Consider the following 21,257-nt stretch of genomic DNA (forward strand, 5'->3'; position numbering starts at 1 on the left):
ATTGAGAACAGGAATTAAACCTGATGATATTTCATGCTAAAAATGGCAATGTTTTTTGAACTTGCTATTTTTCAACTTCTGATATGCTGTATTGGCAGTCTTGCGAAACTATACTCGCCCACTGTGATTACTGGGATCTTTAATTGCCCACAATTGAAGTCCTTGTTGGTAGGACATGCTGATAATGGTTAGCAGACCAGACAGAAAAACATCCTCTGTTTTGCAAGGCTGATGGATACAAGTGCATTAATATGAATTAATTGGTACTGTAGGAAGTATAGCATGCCAATAATTAACTTGTATGTCGTCTTCCATTTCAGGTATCTAGTGGATAGTCGCTGGTTCAAACAGTGGAAAAAATATGTTGGTTTTGACAGCTGGGACAAATACCAGATGGGAGATCAGAATGTGTACCCTGGTCCTATTGATAATTCTGGACTTCTCAAAGGTAACTGCTTCTCATTGTGTAATTAATCTGTCACATATTGTTCATCTTCTGTAGTTCATAGTGTGAATCTCAGCATTTATGAAGATAAAACTTCTTGTTTGTTTGTTTTCAGACCATGACAAGGGAACTGGAATAGATTTCCATAACGAATTGCAATTTTATAAATAAAATGATTGGAACTTCTTTGCAATTGTAACAGAATATGTCATAATATACAAATTACTGATTTGTGATGATAGTTTGGGATACTTTGGGAATCAAACTTTAGTCAAGTTGACAAATAGCTAGCCTGAATTCAGTAGAACTTCTTTAGCTTAACTAACTTGGTTCATTTAAAATAATGTTTTTAAGTTGAACTTTAAATTTTTTTTAAATGAGTCCCAAGGCCTTACTTTGATTCTGGAACACTCGAAGAGGTATTTTGCAGTTCAGTCATAATATGAAGTGGCATGAAATGATAGAGGATAATTTCCTAATTTTTTGTGGTCTTCTAAGTAGTCTTCTATATTTAATGTCCAGTATTGAAATGTCATTAGAGCTGTTAATATTTAAGTTGCAAAATCTAGTGGGTACAAAATCTAGTGGGTAATGGGTTTCTTTCTTTGCAGTTACAGGTAATGTAATAGTACTGCATAATTTCTTTGCACATAGTAATACGAATTTTTACAACTTCATGGGGTTTATGATGAACTCTGATTTCTTCATTCAAAACTTCTCAACTCTATTTACTATCTCATTATTTTACAAGATAAATGTTAAAGACGATTGCCTCTTTCATAGAACTTGTCATACCACGTTGCACTAGTTGTCAGTATGTGTGCATGTCTGACAGGGACTAGCACTGGTGCCTTTGAAGAAGGTGCTATGTTGTCATATGCATCTGTATGTTCTCTTCCATCCACAAACTTAAAGGTCTTGTTGCTCCAGGTGAGTGACATGTTATGTTTTCTGAAATGTGAGGATCTAGATCTTGTGTACATTCTTGTAGTAAATCTTGCAGTGAGGTGGGCATGTTCAGGTGATACTTTTCTTCTCAGTTGAAATCAGATGTAGCAAGATCCTTTTTATCCTCGGTGACACTGCATCAGCTTATTATCTCTTCTGTGTCTACTTGTTTTAGAAAAAGGTGATTTGTATCACAGGTGATTTGATTTGTACAAAGCACTGTTTTAGTTGATCTGTATGATTTATAACTTAATCTACATACATGTTCATGAATATGAAGTCTGTGTTAGGGTTAGCTGTCCAAATTGAAAGTCATGTTAGCCATTTTGCTAAAAGCTCTTGAAAACCTGTATTCTTACTATCGTTTTGACACTGTCCATACACTTTTCAAAATAAACACAGCATTGGGTTGTATGACCTTCACTTTTTGTTCATTTGTGGTTCTAAAACTATGGTTCTGCATTGGCAGTGATACCATGCATCCAATTACTGCATGACATGTACTCCTCCTGTGTGAAGGCCATTTTAAAATTAAGGGCATTCATGTTCAGCAAGTAGTAGCTATCTCTTTCACCTGCTGCAAAGCAGCAATCCTCCGTATGAGATTTCCTGTGTAGCATAAATTGAACCTGAAAATGCTTAGGTTTTAATCCCATCTTTGGCACATAGGTTGCAGTAGTTACTCTCAGACTGCTCTCCTTAAGTGTTAAATCTGAAAATTTGCATCTGATTTGAAGAATATAAATTAATCTAAAGTGAACATGCTTTCTCAGATATTCTGCAGTGTAATGCAGTGATAAGGAAAACTACTGTTGAATTCAAGACTGATTCCAGGAAACTGAGGCAGTATGTTGTACTTATATGACTTAAATATTGCTCCCTTATTTTCAAAATACTTGGATGAAGTGAAAGCAGCGAAGAGTAACAGGCAGAGATTTCAGTTTTCAGAGTTTCAGATTTCTTAGCATATGCAAAAATGTTGTTGTATGTAATGGAATTCACGTGTGCTGTCTTCAGAAGAAGAGATATGTTTAGATTAGCAGAGCTAGCACAAGGAAGTAGTTATTTAGAATAGCTGATAGCTTATTGTAGAAAACAGTGTCGCATATGAGGGACTGAATTGTCTGAGTCAGGGGACTTCTTTGATGGAATAAGGTTCTGAAAAAATAATATTTGCAAATACGTTGGGAGTTTTAGAAAGACAGAATGGAATCCAAATTATATCTTCTCACTATAAACTCCTATAGCAGTATCAGATCAGTGCAGAAATACAGTATGAATTTTTTAGAGACATGTGGACCTGAAGATGTGTTTATGGATTTCTCCCCTCACGTTGCTCCCAGTTACAATGGAACCACCGTATGCATAGTGTTGGGTGGGCCAAGTAAGAATTGATAGTGCAAGTCATTAATTGTTTCAGCATATATTTCTTGGATGTTGTTCTTGCATGTAGATTTCTTCCTAATTGCGCAAGACAGGTCTGAACCAAAGTTTGAGTCTCGAGAAGTGTTACTTTTACAGATAGGATGAAAAAGACTGAGGTAAAAAAAAAGAAAGTACCTTTAAAATAGGTGTATTGATTGAAGTCTCATTAATTAGGTCATATTAATTGTATTTATCTCAATGAGTAGCTGAATTTATATTTACCTGTGTGTTCACAAGGATAATAATGTGAAATTCCATTTTACTTTTGCTTGAGGAATTTATGTACTATGGCTGCCAAAGTGGAATCCAAAGTCTGAGGTTTTCTTCCACTTTTCTTTGTTGCCTTCCATGTTGCCTTTGTGTTTTTTCTTGATAAAATTGCAACAAATACTTTGGCTATTTCTGAACTTGATTATCCCCTTTTCTAAAATAACTTCATAATTCTAGTACTTACCTGGCTCTCTCTTGGGGTTTTTGTCGTCATTAGGATTTTTTTTCTTCAGCTCTTCCCACACTGATGATTCTCATTGGAGAAAATGAATGCAAGCCGTATTGTACCTTCTTGACTGCATGAAGTCAGCTCTCAACTGCACAGATTACATATTATTGAAATAATATCTTTTTGCCAGCTCTGAGCAGCTCTGGGTAGTAACAAATATTGCACATTTAAAATACATGAACTGAGAATGGTACACGTCTCCCATGTTTTGCTCACACATCAAGGTACTTAGCTGAAGAAGGAAAGAGGGAATGAGCACCAGTGATAATAGGAGCAGAAGAAAGCTGTGCATCCTTCTTTGCCCATATTTTCAACATTTGGGTGATTAAAGCAAAAAGCACTGGTTTTCTTCCCGTATTTTCCCTTAAAATCACAAACCCTTTAAACCAACTGAGGGTGTAGTAAGTGCAGATAGAGTAGGGAGATTTCTAGAGCCCTAGTAAGCTGAATCTTGCATACTTTTTCCACCAGGAAGTGAACACATCTCAAACATCTCGTAAAAAGTTCTCAGTAGCGTTGCTCTCCTACAGAGAAGGTCATGTTGAAGCATGTTTTGTGAAATTCTTATACAAAAAAAAGGAATAGTTGTTATTATTAAAGGACCTTTTATTTTTAAGTATGTCTTTTTTAATGCTCAGGATTTTTTTTTTTTAAATTGAAGTCACATTATGCTGTGTTTGCTATATCTGTACAAAGGAGAAACAAGAGAAGTACGGAAGTGTGATCAAATGAGAGGACCTTGGTGCTTTTCCTATGCTCATAGTATGCAGTTATTTTTGTCCTTGTAGAAAAATGTAGATAATTGTAGGTACTTAATTTTGCCTATAAGTATTACTTAAATAATCCAAGAGAAAGACCAATACTTGAAGAAATTTGAGATTATTTAAGGTTACTTTTATGCTCAGTTTTAATTGTGTACTGTGTAATTCTACAGTTCATTCACATAGGACAGTGAAAATCAATAGACTGTATATTTACTACAGTCTGTTTATTCTTTATACATTGTCTATTTATTTTCAAACTTCATTAAGTTTGTCATCCTGATTCATTATTTGGAGCCGAATATGGTTTCCCAAACAAGATTTCCTTGTTCGATCTCCCTCTGTACAGAGGGATGTTTGCTGGCCTGTAGTTGGGTCCTTCCAAACGGAAGGACAGCTGCCCTAATTGTCTGAGGCTCACAGTGGCTCAGATCTCCAATCACCTCTTACACATATAAAATCGCTGCTCTCTTACAACTGTAACAAGGATTGCACCAAAGCTAAAAACGTGCTACTTATGTAAAGAGGTTGCCAAGTGGTACTTCTTTCAAGTGTTGCATCTCTCTGTCCCTGTGAAGAATTTTGTGGGGACTGTGTTTCCAGAGCATGTAGGATTCTTTAAGTAGGAGGGTTGTACCATGTTATTTTCCCAATCTGACATGGAGTGAATGACTTTGAAATTTGTCTTGGATCTACTGTAACTACCCATTCCTGCATTTTCAATTAAAAATGCAACTGTAGCATGAAATGGAAGTATCCATGGTGATGTGGGAATAAGTGTGAAGTGGGTGGAGAAAAGGATTGGTTTCTCTGAAGGCTATGATGGTGTGTGATAGCAAGTTAGGTGCTTATGATTGCGTGAGGATATGGGGTTGTCACTTAGATTCCTGAGTGTAGGAATACTACCTGTAATAGGTGTGATATGTGTGAACTGGATAGCTTGTCTAAATAGCTTCAGAAGAGTTTTGCTGTGGACACTGTAATACTTACAGCGTAACTGTGACTCCAAAAATGTTTTGTTTGCTATTTGTATGAAAAGTGTTACATTAGAAACTCAAGTAGCAGAATTACAGTATTCAAGTACAAATATCTTTCTTTTACAGATGGCGATTCTCAGTCTCTCAAGGAACATCTCATTGATGAGCTGGATTACATCCTTTTGCCAACTGAAGGCTGGAATAGGCTAGTTAGCTGGTACACACTGATGGAAGGTCAAGAGCCAATTGCACGCAAGGTACTCTTAAATTACCCACGGGGATGAACACCATTCAGATATGGTCCTGCAAATATTCAGGAATTGCACAGAAATTTACTAGAACATTGTTAAGTCCTGGCCTATGATAACCATATAGACAATTCCTGCTTTAGTTGCTTATAGATATCTATTTTTTATTCAGATTTTAGAGGCTTAAGTTTTTAATATTGAGAGATGAGGATGCAAAGGATATAATACTATTTTTCTAGAAATAAGCCCTCTACTATTTCAAGAAGAATTTAGAAGCTTGTAAGTCTATTAATGCAAATGATTTTGTAATTAATTATAAAACCCTGAGACTGTATTGACTATATTAGTGAAAAGCCTAGCTCTAATAATTTAACACTGGCAGAGTAATTGGTAGTTCCTTTGATAAGCGGAGTCTTCTGTGTTCAGCAGCTTGCTAAGGGAGTTTTTTCTTTAAGCAAAAAGCTTCACACAAGTAGCAGTCCATGGTATGGTGGACACTGTGGCCCTCCATCAGTTTGTGATACTTAAAAATTAACTTACTTGATGTTAATTTTTGTTTGTTCCAGCACATATCCATCCTTATTATTAAGGTAATATGACATTTTACCAGTTTATTGATCAGATAGTCTTTTTCGTTTTTATTGTTTCTTAAGATTTTCAGGTTAGTGATTACAGTTGCATCCTCTGGACTGAATTACTTAAGTTTAAAATACATTTTGGTATGTTTGCCATTTCTAAATTGACCATTAGGGCGTATTCTGTCAGTTAAAGGGATCTTTACTTGAATTCCTGAAAAAGTGCTGAAATAATGTTATTAGAATTTAGTGTGATATGATTTCTGGTGTAATAAAACTTTTTTTCCCTCCTATGACACAAGTACGGTCTAACTATGCACATTCTCGCTGCTTACTTGAAGTGCATTCCTTTCAAACAAATGCCAGGTTTAGCTACAGAAGAAATTTTGTATCTTCAAGATTCATTTGGTCAGGAATAGAAGTAGCTTGGCTTTTTTTAAGCATTCTAGTTAATTCAATAAAAGAGATCTTTTTTTAAAGAGACATCCCTGGAATGTCTCTTTGTGTGTCTCTAGTTCTGTAAGAGCTGAAATCCATTAAAATGGCTCTCCCTCTTTAAAAGATAGAGCTGTTATCAACTTGTTACTGTTTTTCTTTAAGATGGATTTCAGCAAACTGAATGCTCTTCCATCATCATGGTAAAGTAAAAGTTCTGTAATTTTTTCAGTTTGGGGGGAAGATGGAAGGAGAGAGAAGGGGAATTCGAGTAAGTTCTGCTTGGAAGGAACTAACTGGAAAAATGCATGGAGTGCAATGAGTGGCCAGATAAACTGGCATAGCTTCATTATTTTCTGCTAATATGAACAGTAGTTATCCTCTGAGATGCATATTCCGGTTCAGACTTTTTCTTTTGAATGTTTTTGTCGTTCATTCATGATTCTTTCTCCCATCTGCCTTAATGTTTTTCCATGGAGGTGGGATGATACTTTCCTTTCATGCACTTTGTTGCATCAACTTTTTTTGAAATGTGGATCCGGATTTTAAACTGATACAATGTTGTACTTTATCCATGTCAAATAACGTTATGAATTTATGTAGTAGGATGTGGTAATGCTACCACTACAGTGTCAGTTTTATTCTCAGAAATGTCTTAGCCATGCTGCACGGTTTTGTTTACTGTAACTATGTTGTTGTTACTCTAGTAACTCTGAAAACCCTACTAAGCTGCTTAAATTAAGATGCATTTTTATTGAAATGTCGTGGTTCGTGGTCATTAAAGCTAGGAAAAACTACTGAAAAGCAATGAAATCACTCACTTCTTTTTTTTCCTGTGGCTCATGCATACAAGTTATATTTGTACAGCAGATAGCAGATCTCTCCCAGCAATTAGCTGGTGGCATTTTTTTTTTACCGTATTTGTCAGATGTATCACATATCAGGCCAATGGTTATTTTTGGAACAGTCTACATGACTAAGTACTGCAGTTACACTTTGGAAGATCCAAGGGAAAAACATTTAAGAGGTGACCCTGAATACTTTTTTCTACATTTTACTTTTATATTAAAAAAATTCCTGTATGCTTAACTATTTTGTAATAGGTGTTACAAAAATGAACATATGATAAGCAACTGTATTGAGTAGGTGAAATTTCAAATTAATGTATTCATTGTCAGGATGTAAGTGGAAGATATTTAGGTCTTTTTAAAATACAGGGTTTGTTTAAAAATGTGATATCCAGTTTTTAGTAGTGTGTATTCTGGTTTTGATAAGTATTCTATAACTGTGTACACTAGTTCTTCATATTTTGAGGAAGTAGCATACAACTAACGTGTTTTGAAATAAAAAATAACTTTTGGTGGTTTTTATCTTTTGATCAAGTATCTTATCTTTTGGTTAAGTATGCATATTTGTGATTTCCAATGTACTGAACACTTTGAAAGTCATGGTGATGTTGTTATACACAGGTAAGACATCATCATCATGGAAGAAAAAAAAACTTTTTTAGTTTACTGTATTTCTAAAAGTTATAGGAGAATTTTAGTTCTAATTTTTGTAATTTATTAAGTGTCTTGCATTCCCTGAACTTCAGTTTCTTGAAGAGTTCTCAAAAATATTTTGAAGCATGTATTTGAAAACGTATGTGGACTGATACCTGATCCTAATCTGTTTTTCAGGTCGTTGAACAGGGTATGTTTGTAAAGCACTGCAAAGTAGAAGTATATCTAACAGAATTAAAGCTTTGTGAAAATGGAAATATGAACAATGTTGTCACACGAAGATTTAGTAAAGCTGATACAATAGGTATGCCCAATATTTTTAACAATATAATTGTTTCTTGTGTTTAACTAGTACTTGGTAGCAAGTTCTGAATAAATAAGTCTCTAGATAAAATGATAGGTGGGTATTGTAACCATTAAAAAGGATGGGACTGGTCTTGTTTGGGTCAAAATTAAAAGTTAAATTATTTGGAATATTTTTTTAAAAGGTGTTTTTTATTATCTAGGCATCTGTGTTAACTCTAGAGGTTTGCACTTTTTAGGAAGCGAACAGTGTTATGTTTTTCGTTATCTTTACTGGATTCTCCATAGTGCTTTTTCTTGGCTTTTGGGATATAAGAAATATATTTTTTCATGTGTTTCTATTTGTGTCTTTTGTTAGACAACACTTTTAAGTCATATATATAAACAGAATGGTATATTACAAAACACAAGAATTAATTGAATTTATAAATTGGTGGCTAAAGGTGACCTACAAAGGCAGTATTCTTTGGGCTGTGAAGTGGCAGGCCAGGCACAATCTTTTACAGTAACTAAGTCCTGTATTATATCTTTAACTTATCTTTATCCGTAGTTATTTTGCCTGCTCTTTGAGCATTGTGTCATTGTTTGAAACCATATTTTGATACATATTTGTCTCTGAAAATAATCAGAACATAGCAAAGATATTGCTGATCTCATAAACTCAATTTTTGGTGTATTTGTGCATAAGTATCTGAGATAAGAGTATTTCAATCAGCTGTGCTTGTGCAATTAGAATTGTACTTCATGCCCTTGGCACTTTTTGCCCAGCCATTACTCTTTGTTTACGTTCTTTGACAACAGTGTAGTTTTTTCAGGTTTTGCTTCTCTTTACATTATGGGTACTGACTTATACTTTCCACCCTTTAATTCTTTACAGATTACTTGCTTTAAAAAAATAATCATTTTACTTTGTTAAATTTTAATATTTAAGTTAAACAAGTAATCATCTGCTTGTATCGGAATAAAAACTTAAAAATTATTAAATTTGTCCTTGAGACGAGCCTTCAGTGTTGTATATTAGTTGTCCTCTTTGAGATCTGTTTTAACTTGGGAAGATGTACTTCATTATTCTCTAAGCAAACCCAGAAACTTAGAAAAAACAATTTAACATTATCCTTCCCTGAGGACCAAATACAAACTCTTTTGCAGCTATACTGGATTTTAATTGTATCGTTGGAATTACAGGTAATGGATGAATTTCTGATATTTTCTTTCTCTAATCAAAAGCAGAGCATTTTGGAATTACTTACTTGGAGGTGTATTCATTTTTTCTTAGCAGAGAGAATTACAATTATGACAAAATTGTCATAAAGAGTAATGAGAGACAGACTCGCTGGCAACACTTTTTCAGATACTGGCCTTACTTGCTTTCCTAAGGTGTGGATGATGCTCTTCGAAGTGTTAAGAACATGCCCTTTCTGAAGCTGAATCTTCTTATGCAGAGCACCAAACAGGGCCATCCTAGCCACAACATCCAAGAGAATTTGTATCTTAGAAAAAGAGCTAAAGAAACTTAAAACCACTTTTAAGAAGGAAATAATAACTAACCCCTGAGGTTTTCTCTTATCCATTAATAAAGATGGTGATTTTTTGCTGCTTTTTTTTTCCCTTACCTGAAGTATGTTTAAGCTATTTCTGGAATTCATCAGACACATAGCAGAGATGCTCATTATATCAATAAATAATATGCAAGAGGAATCTGACAGAATCGTGATTATTTTTCACCCTTCCTTGCATATGCCAAGAAGGGATAAATTTTCATTATGGTTGCAGAAGACTTGAAGTACAAAAGAGTCAATATCAGCCCCACTGAAGTGAGTGAGCGAGCATAAGGTACTATGGTCTTTTCAAGAAGTTTTAATTTTCCTGCCCACTATCATTGATTCTATTATTTACTGCGTACAAAAGATCAGGACAAGACCATCCTTAATTCACATAAACAGAAAAAGTTTCAGAGCACGCGAAGTACTGTGAGCACAATATAATATTCAACTACCAGTCTTCCAACGTGTGTTATTCCTAGAATACCTTTGCTTCTCCATTCAAATAGAAACTAAGATAAGCTGTTTGTCAGTAAGTTAGTACAAGGTAGGAAAAATTAGTTATGAAAGGCAGACCTAACAATGACAATGATTTTCTTGGGGTAGTACTGGAAACATCTAATGTGTTCTTTGGACTTTCTTGGGAATCTCCTACAATTGAGGACTGTCACCTTGGAGGCAGCACATATTAACTTTGAGACTGATTGATTACTTTGGGGGTGTGGCTTTTTCATTCTAAAAAGAAAATGAGCTAGACAGTAGTTAAGTTCAGACAGCATTTCAGTCTAGTTATTGTTGCTGATCCTAGAGAACATCAGGGCTTCTGAGTGAAAACGAGTCAATGATCTATTCAAGAATCTTGATCATATGAAAGTATGATAAAACTAGGTCCTCAGCTAATGTGTAGGCCTTTTCTACCTTTATTCAAGATTTTTACAAACCACAAAATGACAGAGGCTGTCTGTAGCCTCTATTATGGATGAATAAGAATCAGGTTGTATTTGCAATGCCATGAAACAGTTCCAAAACTGAACTGATAAACTTTGTAGAAGATTACACCAGTGGCTCTGCATCTAATGGGCTTTTGGACTTTTACTGGTAAATTATCTTGGCAAATGGCTTTGATCCATCTTCCCCTTTAATTTGCTGCAGAATAAAAGAATGTGAAACTTGTCATGCTTGAGAACAGTTTATTCTGAGACTCTGACTAGCCTGTCCCTTCCTGAGGAAGCTGGATTACTGTTTCATAGTACAGATTAACACCTTACTACAGTTTCCTTTAGGCCAGTATTTGTGATAACACCAGCCTTTAGGAGCCAGGGTTTACTTGTTTTAGGATCCACTGATCTTCTCCACCATCTCAAGACTCTTCCACATAGTCTTGCAAAATAGTACTTAAATCATGCAGCTGGTTTTTTTTGAGTATTACCTGATTTTTAACAATACAGGATATATCCTACATGAGATCCAAAATATTTAACTCTCAAATTGAACTATCTCAAATTGTGGCTCTACAGCTGTCGGAGTGAGAGGCATCTTTAAAGGGCAGTCATTCCTGTCTCTTTTAGATGTCATCCTAGTACTAATTGTCTCATACAAGGGATGTGTATAACACTGCTAGAGGAGAACCCCATATACAATATGCCTCAGACTGTACATATTTGAGTGTAGTGTTTTCATTTATACTGGAACAGGCACTTTCACTTAAAATCATAAGCCAGCATTTCAGTGATACTTGCCAGGGGCTGGGAGGAAGAATTATAAAGTGTTTATTGGTTACATTAATGGAAGTATGTGAAAGAACCTTAGTTTTACAGTCTCAAAATTAGCATAATGGTAAAGTGAAACATACTCTTCCCAGAGTCTTGGACATCTTGTGTAGTCGTAGCAGTTCTGTTAGTGAAACGGGAATATGTTAAAAATGTACATAATATTAATTTAATAATTCCAAAGAATATGAGCTGCAATGCTCAAATAATTGATTGTCATGGTATTAATAAGATAATGAAAAATTATCTTTTGTAAATTCTTTTAGCGAAAGTCATTGATAAATCTTGATTTTTTTTTTTTAAAGGTCATTGCTGATGAGGTTCATTCTCACGTTCAAATATAGTTACATGAAATCATTGGTTGAGAATTGAATCTGACAGTACATTATTTTTTTAAAAAAAGTCAACAAATCAAGTAACAGCCTATTGCCTTCTTTATGGCACCTACCTTGCCTTCATATCATCTCTATTACAGAAGCATGATCCAGTCTAACACTTGCTTTCCTAATAAAATGTGTGTTAACTAGTAGAGAAGGAAATCGTATTCAGTTGCCCGCAATATCTACGAATATTGCCATGCATTTCACAAGCACATGGATGGATTTTTACAATGTACTTCTAAGCTTCAGGTCTCATTTTGGCTCTTCATATTTAACATAATGCTTGGTGTTAGAAGAGAAAATAATAAGCTTAAGTAAAAGGCAGCTAGGTGAATTCTAAAGGAGCTGAAACACTGGTATTTTATCCTGAGACTTCAGGGGAATGTCTCTCAAAGAGCTTAGAGTGCCTGTTTTTATAATTGTATTTTCAGTGATCATCAGGAATAAACTGCACATTTCTTGACTCCTTTTTCTATTTTTCTGTGTTAGCTGTTAGGAGGCTTGGTTGCCGTGGGGCTTTATTAGTGTACCAATTAAAAAAAAAAAATCTAACTGAGGTTGCTATGGTAAAGCATTGCACATATTAGTTCCAATTAAAGAACTCTTTAATAAACTCTACTTTTGTATAAGGAGAATGGAGTTAATTATGAACTCCTTAAATTGCAGTTGTACACAGTGGTTATACTACCTTAAAATTATGTAACACTGGTTGTATTTTCTGTCAGGTAGATTAGGAGCTGGTAGACCTTTTTATGTTGAATCTTTCAGGGACATAAAATCTTCCATTGTCCTTTCAAAACAAATTTATGCATTTCAGTTTAATAGAGTAGTCTTTAATTTCCGTGAGAATGTAAATAAACTTCATGCATGTATATTGTGGTTAGTGCTAATTGCACTGGGATATGGGTAGTAGAAGAGTGAAAACCAAAAACGTCTTGGTTTAGGGAGAAGAACATAATGATTTTTCCCTTCCTGCACCTGTTTTTGCTGCCAGTCTTGCTTCTAATCATTCCCTACCCTCACTGAGAAATGAGTAGATGGGTACCTGGGTAGCTCCTGTCATGTGTTATTTATCAACTTGTCTTTATTTGGTCTGCTTTGCTAAGAGATACAGGAGGGAACAAAATAGTCCTCTGAGTGTTTCCATTTTAAAGGCAAGTGAACTAGCAACTTCCTGCTCGTCCTACAGTGTGATGTGGTTGCATGACTGTTTCTACAGTTCCATTCATATTTTGACTATAAGAAAAGAGTAAGTGATTCTGATGCTTTATTCAGCCTTATACTATTTGTGTAGTCAAATACTAAACTTGTGTTCTCTTCCTTTCAAACAGATACAATTGAAAAAGAGATAAGGAAAATCTTCAATATTCCGGGTGAAAAAGAAACCAGATTGTGGAACAAATACATGAGTAATACTTTTGAACCTTTGAATAAACCAGACAGTACCATACAGGATGCTGGTTTATACCAGGGACAGGTACAGTGTAATATTATTTCTTTTTTTAATACATTTATGGTTTTGCTAATGAAAATGTAGCTGTACTGAATAAATTTTCCTTCTTTTTAAATGAAAATTACTTCCTAATAGATTGTGTTAATAATAGAGGATTTTATAAACAAATTAATCAAAATAAAAGTAGTCTTTGAGTATATTTTCAGGATTAAAGATGAGTTTAACTCTCCTGGTGAATTAAACGTAAATGAGCGTAACATTGCTGACTTGAATTTGGTAAAACCTGAAATTAAAAAATGTTCCTAGGACCTGGGATATGTTCACATAATGAAAGCCCAGATCTGAAGATCTTTTTAGGTACTCTAAAATAATAATATCTTCCTCTCAAATTCTACTGTCCAGATTTTTGAAGGAAATAAAGAAAAAATGAAATTATTTCAGATAAAAACTATAGAGACAAAAGAGCTTGAAAACCTGCTTTAGTGCGAGACTGTATCATCACTTTAAAATCACTTTGTGGGAGGATTTCTTTAGAATAACTTTTCAGATTATTATGTGGATTCTTCAGTCTTCAAATAGAATTGGATGTTTTTTCAGCAGCTGTAGTTCATGCTGTTGTGCTACAAATACGAATGGATGAAATTTGATGGCAGTAGTTGTAAGCAAGATTATATTAAAGTATTTCCTTTTGCTTTGAAGTACTTGACTCTAACTTACTTACCAGCAGTATTTATGTTGTGCTTCGGTTTTCTTTTATGGCATGCAAGGTAAGTAATCTGTGCACCAAAATAACAGCTTGAACTATTGTGCCCTTTATCTTCATGCTGCACACACCTAAACCCTCAGAAAGGTAATTTGAACGATGCAGATGTCCTGCTGGAAGAGCCCACATCTCCCATAAAAGATTTGCATCAAAGATGTAGCTTGCAGAGCGCCTCTATCCCAGTGAAACATTAACTATGAAGCAAGTGTGGTCTAATGTAGCTATGAAAAGTGTCTAGGTGACATCTGTACTTTCAGCAAAACAAATATTGTTCAAAGCTGAGCTTAACTGTGGTTTCTGAAAATGTGAAATGTCATGGTAGACCATGTGTGTTTGGTCAGGTGCACTTGCTGACACACAAGGTTGTTATTTTTCTTGCTGAACCTCCTAATCTAATAGTTGTTGTTCTGACTATTACAGTCTATCTAACCTAATAGTAATTTTTTACTGTGTAATTCTAAACTATGTATGTGATTGAGTAAATTAATGTTTTCAATTTATTAGTTGGTTTCTGAAGTGAGCCTTTAGGGGTTCCATTGAACTTCGAAGTCTAAATGTTCCTTTTATTTAGTAGTCTCTTAGAGCAGTGGAAAGAATTAAGGCAGAATCTGTCTTACAGCCATTTGTGACCAAAGATAGCAGACTACCCTTTTCCAGACAGAAAGCAGGTCATGATAGAAAGCTGGTTTTCAATGTGTATTCAGACTGAAAACATGATTACAACTTCAAGTGACAGTGCGACTTACATGTAAAGTTTTGAACATAAGTACTTGTGAGTGTACGTCACCGTAGACACATACAGGCATATCATGGCAGTTAATTAGGATCATGACACATCAGTGTACAATTATGCAGAATCAGTTGCATTGGAAATGAAGAGTTAGATTCAGTTTAAATATTGGAGTTTAGTTGCCATTTCAGATGATCTAGGCTATCCCAGCTGTCAGTCCAGAAAGGCATGAGCTTTTTGTGGATCCTCTGTCATATCTGCCAGTGTAGGGCAGATATCTGAAATACCCAAAGGGGTTTCAAATGGCACTTGATGCCCGTGTTAGGACTGAGTGTTCTGTACTCCCTTTTGTACCAATAACAACTTGAATGAAATTAATTTCATTAGCCGACTCTCACATTGGAAAATTGATACTGGAATAATGCTTTTGCAGAAAATACAGGAGTAACCAGACTGATGTGATTTTAAAGATTTCAAGGCAGAAAATGGTACGGTTTGGATTTTTTTTCTTGCCGATCTGCGTTGTGTGAGAGGGAAATATACCTTCCTCAGCAGGGCTGTTGTATAGACATGTCATTCCTATAGATTCATAGATGCTGTGTAGACATTGCAAGTTGTCTTCTGACGTCTTTGAGATATAAGGTCTTGCCATTTATTCCATGGATTTTTGAGACATAGAAATATTAAGTGGCTTGCCCAAAGTTACACAAATTGAGGTGTGGGGAGAAAAATAGAGGAAGAGGAAGGTGCAGTGTAATTGAGTGGAATATTCTTGAATCTCAGGGAATAGTAACTTAAACATCAGTCTTCTCTGTCTCAGTCACATGTCAGCAAATCCATTAAAAAGTGGAACAGAAAGCAATCTACTGATACTTCTATTTTAGTTTTCTTATACTTTTTGTGGTAGGTACTGGTGATAGAACAGAAGAATGAAGATGGAACATGGCCAAGAGGTCCTTCAACTCCTAAGTAAGTCCTGAATTCAAGTCATGTTATTCACTATAGCCTAACTATTTTCATGTTATTTATCTTTGAAAAAAAACTGTTCTTAAAAGTGACATTTTATTTTGAAAATAAGCTTTCATATGTTTTACCTGAAAATATATCTAATAGTGTACTTGCTATGTGCTGCACATTGCAGAACGTGACATAATAATATTGAATTCCAGCACAGATGTTGTTTAATTTTGTTGATTTCAGCCAATGATATACATTATACTGCTTAAAAAGAGAAAAAAAAATCCATAGTAGAGAACTGTTAAACTTACCTTATTTATTTCTGTTTCAAAGCATAGTGTATCTGTTAGGTGAACAGATATGTCTTTTATCAGTGTTTTTGTTATATGTAAATGTTTTTGTGGATAGTTTGTCCTTTTATCTCCAGAGCACAATATTTACACATAAACATTATTTAAATTGCAGTCTACATTATCAGCATGTTGCTTTTGTTCTTTGCTGAGCCATACTCAGTTAACAGAGTACAATGTTCTTTTTCTTTTCTGTTCTTCCTGCTGCCATTATCAACAACACCTTGATAATGGCAAGTGAGTAGAAAGACTTGAGGGTGTTTTTTCTCATCTAGATGGATAAACTTTTTAAAATATTGCTTCCAGAATCTACATCAGGTTCTATTTGTTTTGAAGAACAGTTGGAACTAGTTACTAGTAAACTACCATGATGTCAGCCTTATAAGTTGTTAACTGTGTTTTTTCCCTTTGTTGGCTGGTTCTTGAGCAGATCTTTCATTAAAAGTTCTTTTAATTTCCTTCTATTTCTTTTGGTAGTCTGCATTCATGTAATTGAGGTTCACTGTTTTAACACCATTTTTATAGTATCATCGCTTATCATTTGAATGACAGAAATTCTTTATCTTTGGTGTTTTATCTCAAGCACTTTAATTAGGAACACTAGTTTCTATGAAGTTTCTTAAGGCAGTCTAATTTAAATTTAAGATTAGCGTGAACAGTGTAACCTTGCTTAGCAAGATGTTATGGCACAAAGAACGAGAATGTAGAGCAGCAGAAAGAATGGGATGCAAAATACTAGAAGTTTAATCTCTGACCTCAAAAAACATCTAGTAGAAATGTAAATTCTTAGTCAAATTTTAAATGTAGATTTTGAAGGTTAAAAGAATTTAGATGACTCAATGTCACAGGTTGTTTTGGAAGTTTTGGTAGGAAGATATTCTTGGTGATGGTACGTGATTTTATTCTGCGAAATTCTATTCCACTTTATGAAAAGCATTCAGGAGCGGTATATAAATTAAAGAACATCTCCTGGAATGTTTGATCTGAGGACAAGAAAAATGGTAATTGAAAATGCTGGTGTCAGAAGAGGCTACAAGTAAACCAGCAAATGAGGATGAATAGTTTTACTGTGAAGCTGGGGTGTGTTTTTGAGGTTTGGCAGCTATCAGAAAGATAAATGAAATTTGGTATTCAAATGCATTGTAATACTGGAAGGTTTGCAAAATTTAGAGGATTCAAATAGAAACTATCAACAAACAGTAATGGGGGCAGGTTTTTACATCTGTTTAAAACTTTATGAAAAACCTAATAAATGTTTAAAGGGACAGAAATATTAAACACTTGCTTTTAAGTCTTCTGTGTGAGATGCATTAGTATTAGTTTGTCATCACATATATTAACAGTATACATCAACATACCTACCTACAGTCCTGTCATTGGTCACACACTGGTCTTGCACCAGTTCCTGCTGAGACTACCTCTTTATAGTGCTTGTTTAAGAAAAGTACAAATTGTAAATGTAAATTGTGAGGCCAGAGAATAAAATTATGTAGTTTAGGAGGTCAAAATGCAGAATATTGGAAACTATGAAAAGCTTACAGTGTTCGAAATGGGCAGGATCATTTCAGAAAATCAGCTAAGATTTTCACAGAATCGCAGAACAGTTGAGGTTGGAAGGCACCTCTGGAGCTTGTCTAGTCCAACCCACCTGCTCAAAGAAGGATCACCTAGAGCAGGTTGCTTGGGACTGTGTCCTAACAGGTTTTGAGCACCTCCAAGGATGGAGACTCCACAAACTCCCTGCAAAACCTATTCCAGTGTTTCATAACCCTCACTGTAAAACAAAATTTCTTACATTTCAACGGAAGTGCCTGTGCTTTGGTTTATACCCATTGCCTTTTGTCCTTTCAGTGGGCACCACTGAGAAAGAGTTTGGCTCAGTTTTCTTTCCTCTCCTCCATCAGGTATTTATACACATAAATGATTGCTCTGGAACCTTCTCCAGGCTGAGCAGTCCCAGCTCTCTCAGCCTCTCCACGTAGCTCAGATGCTGCAACCCCTTGATCATCTTTGTGGCCTCTCAACTGGCCTTGCTCCAGTATGTCCCTGTCTCTCTTGTACTGGGGAGCCCAGAAGTGAACCCAGCACTCCAGGGGTGTCTCGCCAGTGCTGAGTGGAGGGGAAGGATCATCTCCCTTCACCTGCTGGCCCTGCTTTTCCCAGTGCCACCCACAAGGTGTTTGGCCCAAGGGCACATTGCGGGCTCATGTCCAGCTTTTTGTGCACCAGGACCCCAGGTGCTTCTCTGCCAAGCTGCTTTCCATGCCCTGCCCCAGTGTGTACTGGTGCCTGGGCTTATTCCTCCCCAGGGGCAGGTCTTTGCACTTCCTCTGACTGAACTTCATGAGGTGCTTGTCTGCCCTTTTCTCCAGCCTGTTGAGGTGCCTGAGAATGGCAGCACAACCTGTGTTGCAACATTTGAAAATGAGAGCAAGTAAGATGTTCTGCACATTTTCCCTGCCTCTTTATTGTTAGCAGACCATAGCAGCAATCTTTGTATTGATTGCTTGTTTTGGAGTGTTTCTTTCTTCCTACTGCAGGTGATTACCATTGGCAGGTTTTTTTATGAGAAACATATTAATGGTGTGAGCATCTTACTGTACTGCAAGAAGAGAAAATATTTACTTTGAAAGTGGCCAAATTGAGACCTCAGCTCAGGATAGGAACACTTTTGAATATTATAGTTCTGTTTCTCTTAAATATCTAATGAATTGGTATCAGTGAAAAGATTATCAAAATAATTGTCTCTTCTGAAGAAAGTAGGGAGAAATTATCTCAGGTTTGAGATAATTTTTATATAGGACTAGACACCCTGCTGTGCAAATTAGATTTTCAGCTCGATGTCCAATCTTGTCAGTGTCTTATTTTCTTTGAAGTGTACTGTCCTTCTAATGTCTGAATTTACTTAATTTTGGAAGTAATTGCAAGATCTGCTGTAAAAACCCCTTTAAAGTTTACTGATATGTACTATTGTCTCATATTTTAATGCTACTTCAAAAGTTTGTTGGTGGGGTTTTTTTTGTCTGGAAGTATCTGAACATGGGGTACATTCTTAAAAAGTGCACAGGGTCAGTCAGGCTTAGGAATAGCTGGATGTTTCACTCTCTCCTAGAGGTTCTGTTTATATCAACTGTTTATATCAGCTAATGGTTTGTTGCTCCGAAAGCTTGGCTTCTATGAAACGTTTTCTAGGGAGCTCGTAGTGACTTATCCTGGAATGTCTTTAATGTCATCTGCTCCCAAAATAGATATTACTCCGCATTATTGGACAGAACTGCAAAAAGTTGTGTTATACTAACTTTTCTGTGAATGTCTCCTCAATGTCATACATGTGACAAACTCAAACATAGAGATCCCATTTGCGTTGGTGGCTTATTTACCGCTGATCCCAGACCTTGAATGAAGACTTGTGACCTCTGTGCAGCCTATTTTTTTATTCATATTTGTATCCTTTTGTGGGAGATTATTCTGCAGGCAGAAAACCAACCAACCAACCCTATTCAAATGGTTTGTTGTCATCAAGAGGATGTTTTAAACTAAGATATAAAAAAATCTAAGGTTATAGTTCATGTAAATGAAGCAACTTTACTACGAAATTAAATTACTTGTATTCAGGAAAAAACTAAAACAATTAAAACCTTTCATCCAATCTGTGATCATAAAACTTAAGGGGAAGGAAGGGTCTTAAGTTTTGAAGTTCCACGAATTACCAAATGAATAGCAGGGACAAGTTTTCTATTAAGAAGATGTTACGTGTTTATGTGCAAATATAAAAGCAAGTTAGAGAAGCATACAAAGAAGCTATTAACTAGAAACTTATTTCCTACTAATTTTAGAAAGGTATTGATTGCTGTTTTCTTGGGAAACTTGATTAAAAGTATTAAATCTATTGATCCATAATATTCTTCAAAAACACTTCTTATATGGTAAAAAACTAAGAATTTTTGTTTAATCTGTGAATATACATCTGTGTATGTATTAAAAATAACATATTTCATTCTGATCCCTTTTTTTTTAGATTTCACTGTGGAATAAATCATCCTATTCAAACAGTTGACTACTTTGCATAATTTACAAATTATCTGCTGTTAACTTTAACATTTTTTGGTATGATAAAAAGGTATACATGGAAAATTTTTTTGACCATACAAATATTGGAGATTGTACACATTCATAGTTTTTTCTCCTTGTAATAATGAATGTTTTCTTACAATATTTGTCATATAGTAAGTTTTTTCATAATTTTTTCTAGTTCAAAACTGAATGCCTTTTTATCCTGGAAAAACGCTAAAGGCTCTTATGTGATTCTTCTTTGTTTCTGAGCTGGATCTCATAATATTTTTAAGAGAAAACAAAATAATTGAATAAAAGATGCTTAGCTATCATTTTTGAAATAATTTAATGTTTGTGTATCCAAGTTTTTTAGGAAAAAATATACATGGATCTTCAAAAGAAAAAGTGTTTGTCTATTGTAGTTAAAAGTATCATCTTTAACCAAGAGATTTAGAATTAGGTTTTTTTATCCTGAAGCAGTTGATATGCAGACAGGTGTGCCTTTATACTGACTTTGCTATGGAGAATAGAACTAACTGTGGCCTTACTCTGGTGTCTTAAATTGTAAAAGCAAGAGCTGTCAGAGCTTGACTGCCAGTTAAGAGCTGAACTGCCATTTGCTGGTGCAAGATAACTTGTTAGACTGTAGCAACCATGTGTCTGAGCTCCTGTGGGTAAACACCACACATTGGTAATGTACAAAAGGTGTTTTCAAGTTAGTTTAACAAACATGTTCACTAATAGCAGTTAATGCAGGGTTGAGAAACTCTTGACCTGAACATTAAAGTTTTTTTGATTGCTGGATGTTTAAATATCATCCTTTCATGCACACCCCCCAAACAAGTATGATTAACCAAATTAATTCTTTTTTTGTAAGAATAGTCTAAACTGAAGTAGATTAAACATTCTAAGCTTGCTTTAAAAGACTCAGTTTTACAGTAGCCTGATTATAATCACACCTTCATAGATCAGAGTCCTTTGAGGATGAAAGGACCTCTCAAGATAACCTCATCCAATCGCCCTGCTAAAAGCAGGGGCAGCTGGAGCAGGTTGCCTAGGACCATGTCCAGGTACAGTTCTAATATCACTAGGAATGGAGACTGCACAGCCACTCCCATTAACCTGTTCCAGTTTTTGACCTCC

General features: G+C 35.2%; 1 protein-coding gene across 6 annotated transcripts in view; it reads left to right on the forward strand.

Annotated features, from left to right (window-relative positions):
* Positions 1-21,257, forward strand: part of USP15 (ubiquitin specific peptidase 15) — a 64,801-nt gene that overhangs the window by 16,678 nt on the left and 26,866 nt on the right. For 5 of the 6 annotated variants that reach the window (XM_065628108.1, XM_065628118.1, XM_065628136.1 and 2 more), the window contains exons 2-6: positions 321-448; positions 5,182-5,312; positions 7,993-8,119; positions 13,140-13,285; positions 15,662-15,723. In XM_065628108.1, the coding sequence (XP_065484180.1) occupies positions 321-448; positions 5,182-5,312; positions 7,993-8,119; positions 13,140-13,285; positions 15,662-15,723 (594 nt within the window). Of the gene's footprint in view, positions 1-320; positions 449-5,181; positions 5,313-7,281; positions 7,341-7,992; positions 8,120-13,139; positions 13,286-15,661; positions 15,724-21,257 lie in introns of those variants that run through there. The other variant, XM_065628126.1, reaches the window with a different exon arrangement.

Source organism: Caloenas nicobarica, chromosome 1 (genome assembly GCF_036013445.1).
Source record: "Caloenas nicobarica isolate bCalNic1 chromosome 1, bCalNic1.hap1, whole genome shotgun sequence".
Classification (NCBI taxonomy): Eukaryota; Metazoa; Chordata; class Aves; order Columbiformes; family Columbidae; genus Caloenas; species Caloenas nicobarica.